General features: G+C 39.9%; 1 protein-coding gene across 1 annotated transcript; it reads right to left on the reverse strand.

The window, feature by feature from the left end:
- Nucleotides 1–2,377: 2,377 nt before the first annotated feature.
- On the reverse strand, nt 2,378–9,488 carry ENPP7 (ectonucleotide pyrophosphatase/phosphodiesterase 7; the record flags this gene model as incomplete). The annotated part of the gene is made up of 4 exons (XM_081318998.1): nt 2,378–2,626; nt 4,010–4,630; nt 6,339–6,484; nt 9,236–9,488. 4 exons carry the CDS (start codon nt 9,486–9,488, stop codon nt 2,378–2,380), a joined length of 1,269 nt encoding a protein of 422 aa, XP_081175124.1.
- Nucleotides 9,489–11,309: the final 1,821 nt, after the last annotated feature.

Below are 11,309 nucleotides of genomic sequence, written 5' to 3' on the forward strand. Positions count from 1 at the left end.
CCCTGGTAAGAGCTACATCTAAGGCTGACATGTTTGGCAGGCATGTGGTACAGTGTACACTTAAAGACCGGGTTACGGTATTTCCATACTGGTTCTGTAAATTTGAACCAATGCACCAAATGGATTTATTATTGATGGTTTTATACACAAGGAAATAAAGGATGTTTCTGTCCAAGGTTGTTACTGCTTTTTTTCCAGCACTAGCTGCATATTGAATAGTAATTAATTAATTAGTATTGATAGGGGAACTCTCAAATATGTGCTGTCCTTTCCAGACCCAATTATGCAGCTCTGTCTTCACGCTAACAAGCATCATATTCTAATTGGACAACACCTACGTTGGTTGTCAAGATTTGGCCAGCAGGGGGCTCTCTGTGACAGCTGGAGCATATAACACCTTTTCCCTCTCACACCCCCCCCCACACCCCTATAGTGTTTTGGTTTTTTTCCCCATAGGCTCTGACAGGCCATGAAATTTGATATTCTATCTTCCTGGTCACCCATCTCTCAATGGAGAGCAATTGTGATGAATCTGATGGCCCACTCCAGGAATGTGGGAAGGTAGATTTGGGGGTTGCCCACGAGATATAAGGAAAGGTAAGAAGCTGTCAAGTTTTTACTGGTATTTGTGGAAGAGATCATCTACAAGCAAAAGGGTAAGCGATGTCTTGAATAAAATATGAGAAATTGGTTTCAGATCAAAGGTGCACTTTGTTGGCAGCGAGGAGAGGAGCTCATTAGTTGTGAACTCCAAACTTAGCTTGGCATACTGGCATGGTACTAATTTGGAAAACAAAAGTCCATAGTTGGAATTATGTTTTCTTCCTACAGTTATAAGGTACGCTGCTATGCTACAATTTCTTGCTCCTTCATACTTCTTCAGGGGAAATTGGAACTCTGGCTTGTTTAAAGTATGCTTTGAAAACATAGCCAGCATCTGAAATTATGGAAGAATTAAGCTGACTGCAAACAGGACTTTTCTTCCTGAATTTAGAAATTGAGAAGGAACTGCATATATTTATTGCACTAGAAAAACCTGTCACTCTCTTGTCCTTCATCCTGGAACATACACAAAGTAGTGACAAGATGGGTGGAGACTGTGAAAATGTGAATCTGATCCAATTGATTTTCATAGAAATTCATATATGTTTTGTACTACATTAGTATTCCTTCCTTTATAAGTCCATAAACAGTTTTCACATAGCCTAGCAATTGCAAGGAAACACTTCTTTCTATCATGCATCAAGTTCCAATCAGTACCCTAAGTGGATTAGAGGACAGTTAATGGCTCCACCATAACAATAAAATACTGAATAATCAGAGACATTCCCCTGATCTCTCCTAGTGCTACCTTGTGAATTTGGCAAAGATTTACTGTATTTCCCTTTCCTTCCCACTCTTGTCTTTGTTGATGCCAGAATAAACTGAAAGAGGTGATACTGTTGATACTATGTTTCCCTGAAAATAAGACCAGGTCTTATTATTATTATTATTATTATTATTTTACCTCCAAAAGAGGCACCAGGTCTTATTTTTGTGGTAGGTCTTACCTCACCTCTGGCACTGACAGCCCCACCCAGCCAGTCCACTTCTTCTGGGGCCAAGTTCTGCAGCTGCATTCGGCCCTGCATTTTGCAGTCAGGCCTTTCCAGAAGGCCTAAGCAACTGAGTACTGAGCTATGGATTCAATAGCTTGATGCTCGGCTGCTGAGGTCTTGCAGAACTGAGCTATGGCTTGAATCCATAGCTTGGTTCTTGGCTGCACAGGCCTTCCAGAAAGCCTTGTGACTGAGAAATGCAGGCCTGGCTGCAGAAGAGGCCTCAGAAGAAGAAGTGGGCCGGCAAGGAGAGGCCTGGCTGCAAGGTAAGTGGGTGCGGAGCAGGTGAGGCAGCTCCAACCCCCCCACCCCAGCACTACCTTAATTTTTAGGTGTGTGCCTCACCCCAAAACTATGGCTTATTTTTGGGATAGGGCTTATATTAGGCCCACCCCCAAAAATCAAGCTAGGGCTTATTGTTGGTGTGGCCTTACTTTTGGGGAAACACGGTAGGTAGGCTAGGTAAGCCAATGAAATCAAGGAGGAAAATATTTGAAAGGTACTCTTTTTTAGAACTTCTTATCAGATAAGTTAAAGAAACAAATCCTTTGGGATTTGATATCATCACTGTACAATTTATAAAGAATGTGGAAACGGTTGCTACTTAAATAAAAGAGTTTATCCCTGATCAGAAAAGAGCAAACTCTTTAGGGATCCTCAATCTCCATAAGGGACTATTAAGGTATATCATTGACAATTTAAACCCTGTCTCTCTGACGGATATGTAATTAATCTTTTTGGACTGAATCAGTTCATTGAATAATTAGTGGATTGCAGTGTTAGCTAACCAGAAAAAACAGACCTGTGTCTTTGACAAGCATGTGCTGGGTGACTTCCAAGGATCCATCATGTGGTTCAGGTGTGATATTCAGGAGTTTGCAAAGGAGGGCATAAATATTCACACTTTCAAAAGGCTCCACCTCCAGGCCTTGCTTGAAAGCTGGTCCCACAGCTCGGAAGATGGTCTTCATATTCATAGACTCGTTGTCAAAGCCGTGTTCCCCTTTATTGAACTGCACTTTCACTCTCTGAAAAAGAAGAACAGGATTTTTTTTTTCAGTGATTACCTGCCACTCAGCTTTTATCTGTAATTAATAAAATCTTCCCAAAAACAATTGGATTAAAAATACAGATAGAAATATGGTAGTAAATTAATAAAAAGAGCACAGTTAACCTCTTTGTGCAATCGATTTAAGCAGACTTTTCCTATTTTGACATTCTTAGTTCTTGAACAAACATGCACATAGAGTGATTGTAATAATAATAAAAAAGGAATCTATTTGCAGCTAAGTAGATAATTCACGCTAACTAGGAACTGTTGATACTTTCATTTTCTCTAGTTGCACAATCCACTTCCCTGGCAAATGAGAAGGAGACAAGGTTGGCAACTATACTGTTGCTTGCGCTAGTCAGCGCAGAACTGGAGAGATGGTTTTGCTGAGCTTTTCAACTTATTAGAAAGCAAATGAGCAAGTGGATTGAAATTAGCTATGCCAGCTCTACTCTGGTTTAATTGACGGATTCTGATTGAAAACTGGAATATTTCTGGTTTTAGTGGGTCCAGAGCTGTTTCTGTTCCATCTCCTAAACATCTCACTGGAGGACATTTGATTTGCTACATCTGGCAGGAACATCTTTGTTAGAAAATTTCTGCTGGTCAAGTTATTTTCCAGAGGAAAGAAAGTCACTAGCCTGCTTGGCCATATTGTAGGAATCTATCATTTCAAAATAGCAGTTCTCAGAAGGAAAATATAAAACCCGAGACTTAGGATCCCAGAACTTGTGATGACTGGATTCAGTAGGATTCCTTGAGCACTGCAATAATGATTAGCAAGACAAACCTATGTATGTTTCTTCAGAAATACATTTGATATAGGTTAGTAGGATGTGATGAATGCTTTTCAAATAAAGAGAAAAATGGTTGCAACTAGGAATATAGAGGCAAAATCTATTTCAAATTGTTTCTCAAAGTCACTTTCTGCATAAAATGTTTCCCAGTGGATGCTTTCCAAATCTATTGGCATTATGGTATAACATACAGAATTCCTAAATAGCCTTGGCCATTGGGAATTCTAGCACATTGCAAGGCACTTGAATGATAGATGTTTTGGGAAGGCTGACATAGAGTGTGACAAATATATATAGGGTTGTCTGTGTTATGTCACACAGCAAAGCTGCATGGTTTGGCTAGCACCATCCAAGATGGCAGAGATTGCTTTGCGAAAAATGCTGCAGAACAAAAGGAATCCACATGCGATAATTCAAAGCAAAATGCCTTGGACTGATATTTTATGTGACCCTTCCCCTTTGTCCTTCTTAAGAAGCTTCTTTATGTTTACTAAATATGAAATGGAAAGCCATGTAAGTAAAGAGCTTGGCATTAGCAATGTACAGTAGACAGAAAACTGTACCCCATGGATCACGTAGCCAGGGTCACTATACAACACGAGAGGTGTGACACGAATATGATTGGCATAATGGAATCTTCTGGGGAATTCCTCTTTCTTGTAAACATGGAGCTTGGGGTGGGAATTTTTCAAGGCTTCATAAACTTGTTCTAATTTCCCAGGTTTTGGCAGCAGGAGGCCCTGTGGCCCATAATCAACCAGCTCAAACTGAATGTCCTGGAATGAGAAGTTTGCTACTTGACGGAGGTGAATTTCATCCTTTTTGATGACCGTTTCCATGCCATGGTCAGAGGTGATGACTAAATTAAGTATTGACTTCATGCCATGCTCTGCGATGCTCTGTCTCAAGTAGCCCACTGTCCGATCAACCTGGCGGACCATATCTTTCCTCTGCTGAGATTCTGGGCCATATTTGTGTCCAGTAGAGTCAGGTTCCCCAAAGTAAAGGGACACAAAGTCAAGGTCATCCTCACGGAACCACTTCATGACTGTGTCAACATTCTGCCTCCACTCAGTCTCATTGTCATACTTGTGGAGGAGTTTCTCCACCTTCTTAACTTTCACTTCTTCTCCTTGGTAGGTGGCATTCCCTCCTGGGAAAAACAGGGAGGCAGCTTTCAAACCCTAGAATGAGAAGATTGTAAACTTATGAGTTGGCAAGACAATCCACAGGGCTATATGTTTATGCAGACTGAAGTCTTAGCTGCACTTTTTGAACATATTGCCAGAATGTGCTTACACCTCAAAAGTCTGCACAAGAACTGAAGGAAGTAGTGTTTGTCAGGGCAGAGTTTTTCTTTCAATACTTCAAGGGCCACATATACCCAGCATTTGAAACTAACACTGCAAGATGCTAAAGAATCCAAATTCAGTGACATACAAAAGAGAATTGATTCTATCCAATCCCAATTATTTAAAAGACGGCTTGCAATCCTTCTTTGGATAAACATTTGTGTGTATGTTTTCTTTAGTGGATAAATATAAGTTGCTACATATTGAGATGAATAACCTAACCCTTGACTTACAACCACAATTGAGCCTGGAATTTTGGTGACACAGTAGGTTGTTGCAATCATTAAGTTGTGTTATCATGTGACAGACTCGATTTTACAACTGTTTTTACAATGGTTGTTGACTGAGCTGATTGTCAAATGATTTGATTGTTAAGTGAATCGGATGTCATATGTCTGAATCTAGCTTATCTAATGGGTTTTTGTTTGCAAAAAACAGTGAAAAACACTGCAAAATGTGATCCCATGATCCTACAACTGGTTGTAAGTGTGAACTGTTTGCCAAGCAACTGAAATGAGATCCTGTGACTATGGGGCTGGTGTGGCAATTGTAACTCCTCAGATGGTTCATAAGTATCTTTTTTGAGTCCATTGTAACTAAATAATCATTAAATAACTGGTCATAAGTTGAGGACCAACTGTATACAATTGGTATTCGGACTTGAATTCAAAGAAAATCTGAGAATGAGTAATTAATCAAAAGAGAAATAATAGAATATGACTACGGCCCTTCCTAAAAGCCTTCCAATAACCTTTATTTTATTTATTTATTTATTTTATTTTATTACATTTATATCCCGCCCTTCTCCGAAGACTCAGGGCGGCTTACAAGCTTAGCAGTAGCCTTCATTCTATGTATATGCCTGCTTGTTAGGGCTTTCACACACACCCCAAGCGGCATTATTACAAAGTCAGCTTAATTGCCCCCAACAATCTGGGTCCTCATTTTACCTACCTCGGAAGGATGGAAGGCTGAGTCAACCTTGAGCCTGGTGGGATGCGAACCTGCACTAATTGCAGGCAGCTGGTGTTACTTAAGGAGGCATTAGCCCACTGCTCCACCAAGGCTTTATATCTATGTATATATGTACATGTATGTGTTTGTGTGTGTGTGTGTATGTGTGTATGTATATATACATACATTACCTCTCTCACACAATTGCTTTTCCTCTTTCTAGTTTAGTTTAGTTTAGTTTAATTTAATTTAATTTAGCTTTTCTCCTTTTTGTGGTTGTTTTTACAAGTTAATAGATTTTTCTGCAAACCTCCATACACATCTCATTTCAGACAGTAAATTTCTTTTCATTGCCCTTTGTCTCAGAATCTGTTTTGAAGAGCTGATTCTAAATTAACTTCAACTGGCAATTAGAACCCAATCTATTGATGGTGAGGAGTTATTTAGAATTTGTGCTGTCACAAAATGTCTAGAGACGGAGCACTACATGGTCTGATACCAGGCTTAAGGTTGGTTGCAAAATGAAGTCACTCTTTCTGAGTAACACGTAGGATGAGAAGACTTCCTTTTATGATTTTGGGCTTACCTGTCTCTGTGCTGTGATCCAGATGGGGAGGCTTCCATTGTCCCACCAGTCAGACCTCCGCTGGGTATGATAATAAGGTAGTTTTTGTCCAGTGCTAGTGTTGAACCACATGTTGTGAATCACTCCATGGTTTTCAACATGCTTTCCTACCAGAGGAAAGAGAAGCTTGGAATTATTTTATTTTATTTTTATTTTATTTTAATTCCATTTATATCCCGCCCTTCTCCGAAGACTCAGGGCGGCTTACAAGCTTAGCAGTAGCCTTCATTCTATGTATATGCCTGCTTATTAGGGCTTTCATACACCCCCCAAGCGGCATTATTACAAAGTCAGCTTAATTGCCCCCAACAATCTGGGTCCTCATTTTACCTACCTCAGAAGGATGGAAGGCTGAGTCAACCTTGAGCCTGGTGGGATGCGAACCTGCAATAATTGCAGGCAGCTGGTGTTACTTAAGGAGGCATTAGCCCACTGCTCCACCAAGGCTCTTAGTTTTAATTAGTTTTAATTAGTTTTAATCTGTTTGTTGTATGAATTTCTGGTTACTTAGTTTTGATGGGTGAAGGCTATCACAGAGGGGCCACCAGCCTAATTCCTTTCCTGTTCCTGAGGACAGCATTAGGCCACAGTTATCAGAGACCTGAGCCATGGAACCAACAGTTTCTAAGAAACTGCAGCATTTTCCTAATTTGTTGCAATACTTTAAATCATGGTGGCTCCTTGCTTTTCTGACTGGAGCTTTCTTGGTCAGGTTAGTCACAGTCCAGGCTATTCTTCTAATGCCCCATTGCCATTATGAAATTAGTGCTTTGGCACTGCCAGGATGGAGGGAACTTTGGGCAAGATGCCTTATGGATCCCTTCCATATTTTTGGGAACCTCCTTCGCCATTTTCCTTTCTGAAACATTTTAATATTTTGCTCCCTCTTTTTGCCCCTTAAAGGGTTTGGGGGGGGGGGAAAATGAAGAAAGTGCAGAGCAAAAAGACAAAAGAAAAAGACAGATGAAGAAAAAAAGAGAACAAAGCGGCCTTTTACATAGTGGGGTCCTAGAACTATACCTGATAATATTATAGACCTAGTAGAACTACTAGCCCTCTTCATTTCAGCACTTGCTCTCTCTATCTCTCTCTGTTTTTCTACTGAATTTCTTCTTTGACTTATGTTAGTGCCTGGCAGCTCTCTCTCCTATACCTGTCCAGCTATGGCAATAACTTCTCTTTAGAGACAGATGTCAGACAATTCGTTAAGATGATGTCACTCTTGCCCCCACCCCCACCCCCTGGAAATGTCTTGGATAGTCAAACAGTCTTTTACAAATCCAGAAAAAAATGCCTTCAGCCTCCTTTCTGGTTCTCTGGAAACATGCAGACCATGGTTTCCACTTCCTTCTTCCTTCCACTCACATAACTTCCCAGTTTTTGTACATTGATCCCTGAGAACTCCACTCCTGCAATTCTTTAGTAAGATAAAAAGTTCAGGTGATGGACCATGAAACTACTGTTAGATAATAGGGCAAGTGAGCCAGGGAAATTGTGTCTTGGTTATAATGTCATTGATACTTCAGCTTTCTCCAAATACAGGCACTGATCTAAAATAGTCTCTTTTAATTATAAAAAGTAAAGACTCCCTTAAGTCAAGTTTGATTTCAGGTGACTTGATTTATTGATTTGTTTAATACACTGCCTTTCCTCTATAAGCTTAAGATGGCATGTACTGCATTCCTTCCTTCTGTATAATACCTACTCAGGTACTTTACTTGGCAGCTATTCAGAAATGGTTTTCTATTGCCTTCTTCTAGGAAAGTCTATGACTTCCCAGTCTAGACTGCCACTCCAAGATCTCCTGATGGTCTCCTATCCAAGTATGCACTTGGTTCAATTCTGCTTAATTCTGGGGGATAAACTTAGTTCAGCTAGTTGCATACCTTCATTGCTTTAAGGATTCTAGTCATGCTTTTGTTCCAGTGGGAAACATTTAAAGGAAGGATCTATTTTGCCCATCAGCTACAATTGCCAGAATGTTTAATAATTATATTGATATTTTCTGCAAAAATGTAGTTCCTCAAAAACTAAGTTTGGAAGCACTCTAAAGGAAACAAATGAAGTGCTACACTAAGTACCATTGAGCTTAAGAGCAATTTGTGCAGTACCTTAAAGTATTAATTTACAGCAGAGTTGTACTTTTATTATGAGTATGATGGCACATTTCCTCAGTGTGGAAATAATGAGCAAAAAAATTCCTATAAAAAGGACTAATAGCTTGCATTTTCCAAAGCTACTACATTATTATCACTATCTGAAGGTCCAGACAATTCAGTTTTTCCCAGCACTTTTATGAATGGCCAGAGCTGACAATAACATTTACATCATCTAGCAGTGATCTTCAGAAATGTGGGTGAGTTTGGGGGATGGAGATGGGCTGAGAGGTCAAACTGTTATCAGAATAACCCTCCAAGAGTTGGATTGCCAATGCTTCAATACAAACATGATGAAGATTCACATGAAGAAACGTGCTTCTGTTTACTTACTGATGAAATGTGAGCAACACGTTCATTGCATCTTGATTCAAATCTACTTAGGTCACTGAGGATTAAGGTCTTCTGTGCTGGACATTAGTATATTCGCATATGAATTTATATATATTTACAAGTCAAAATCCTGAGCCACATAAAAATAGCTGATTTTTGACAATGCAGTTGTTACTTGTTTTGGAGCATTGGCGTTAAGGATGAGGATGACAAATGCTCCCATCCCCACCTTTAACACCATAAACTGAAAAGATATCATAAACAAACAATGCTATTCCTCCCCAGTGACACATCCATTTCAGATTCTCATTTTCCCGCCCCCTCCTACCTTTCCATCCCTTCCCTTCCCTTCCAGAGTGCAACACTCACCTGTGAGCAAAGTGAAGTGACTGGGGCTTGTCTGGGTGACAAAGGGGGGAGTGATGTAATGTGCCTTCACCCCATCTCTGGCCATGGTATCTAGATTAGGGGTGTCCACATCCTGATCGTAATTCCACCGAAAGCCATCAAAAGAAACAACTAGAAGCTTGTTTCGGCTTCTTGTCCCTTGTAGTGTCCCTTGTAGTGGGGCACACACTATAAAGGAAAGCAAGGCAGCCAGGAAAGCCAGGAACACAAACATCTTTCCAAGAAAGCAAGAGGAGGAAAAGAAGAAACATCTCCGAAAGTTGCCTAATAAATGCATGACAGGGTCTCAAGTTCAGATTCCTATCTGATCCACTCCTTGCTCTTGGCTTTAGGACAACTTCCAGCTGGGGTTTAAAGGGTTCATCCTCTACATTTTATTTCTCTGCGTGTAAGAGACTGGGGCTTGACACTAAATTATTTCCCCTCTTCAAGCTCATTGTTATCTAATTCCATTTACTCACCTACTTAACCTCTGGGATCAAGTACAACAGATTTGTGCTGAGCACTGAAGGAGTTGCTGGTTGTATGCTTGGACAAGAAATGGAAAGTGGAGTGGAATCAGGTACTGTATGTTAGGAGATAGCTAGACATCCCAAATGAGGGACGCGGTGGCTCAGTGGGTTAGGACGCTGAGCTTGTCGATCAGAAGGTCGGCAGTTTGGCGGGTCGAATCCCGAGTGCCGCGTAGCAGAGTGAGCGCCTGTTACTCGTCCCAGCTTCTGCCAACCTAGCAGTTTGAAAGCACGTAAAAATGCAAGTAGAAAAATAGGGACCACTATGATGGGAAGGTAACAGCGTTCCGTGTGCCTTTGGCGTCTAGTAATGCCGGCCACATGACCACGGAGACATCCTCGGACAAGCGCTGGCTCTTTGGCTTTGAAACAGAGATGAGCACCAGCCCCTAGAGTCGGGAATGACTAGCACGCATGTGCAGGGGAACCTTTACCTTTTAGACATCCAAACAGAAAAATAAAATTCTTAGGATATAACAGTATATATTTTTCTTAGTGTATCACTAAACCCACAATGAATAGAAAAATCCATGATGAATAGGAGAACACACTTGAATTATTTCTTAGTGTGTTAATTCAATAGTGTGTTAATTCAATAAATAAGAGACAAGGACAGCAGCACATGAGAGGTGACCAAAATTTACGTTTTGCATTATATGCAGTGAAGTGAAAAAAAATTTGGACTGTTCCACTGAGTTCATATTCTTTAGTTCTCCTCCCAATAAAATGCCCCTTCATACAGTAAGCTAGGATATTAGTAAGAGAACTGTGCTAAACCCTACTTCCTATGCTAGTTTATCAAGTGCAAGTAGCTTTTTATATAGAGAGGAAATATTTTAAAATAATAATGCAATTCTTATGTTTCAGATTAAAACAATAATAGTAAGATCTGTGCTACATAAGTAGTTGAAGTGAGTGGGAGTTTAGCCATCAGTAGGGTCTCAAAAACATATGAAAAATGAATATAACAAACTTGTGGACTCCATAGAAAAACTTTGAACTATAAATATAATGTACATAATCATATTTACATCTGTTGTATAGAATTTACTAAAGCTAGTCTTACAAATCTTGGAGGGTAGAGTTTGATACCCTAAAAAGAAGCTTGGTATATAGAAATCAAACCAAGTGTTTTAATACACATTATATTGTACATATAATCAGCAGTCAATTATTGCAGAAAGTGTGGCTGACAGGTCAGGGATAGGAGATGTCAAGATTGATTTGCTGGAGAGTCATCAGAAATGTAGATAATGGAGCAGTCCTATTCTGGTTAAAAGGGAAATGTTGAAATGCATTAAAATGAGAAAATCTAAAATGCTAGCAGCCACACATAATACTTTCCATGAGAAGAAACCATACATGCTAAAACTAAACACATGCACAAAGAAAAATCACCCCATTATATATTTTGGTTTCCAGTTTAGTAACTTGAGAATTTCTAAAGACATACCCACATTGCACTTTTAAATTCTGCCTGTCCTTGGCTCATGGCAGTTTAAATTCAAGACATTAAAAAAACC

This window comes from Vipera berus (assembly GCF_964194415.1).
Source record: "Vipera berus genome assembly, chromosome: 2".
NCBI lineage: Eukaryota > Metazoa > Chordata > Lepidosauria > Squamata > Viperidae > Vipera > Vipera berus.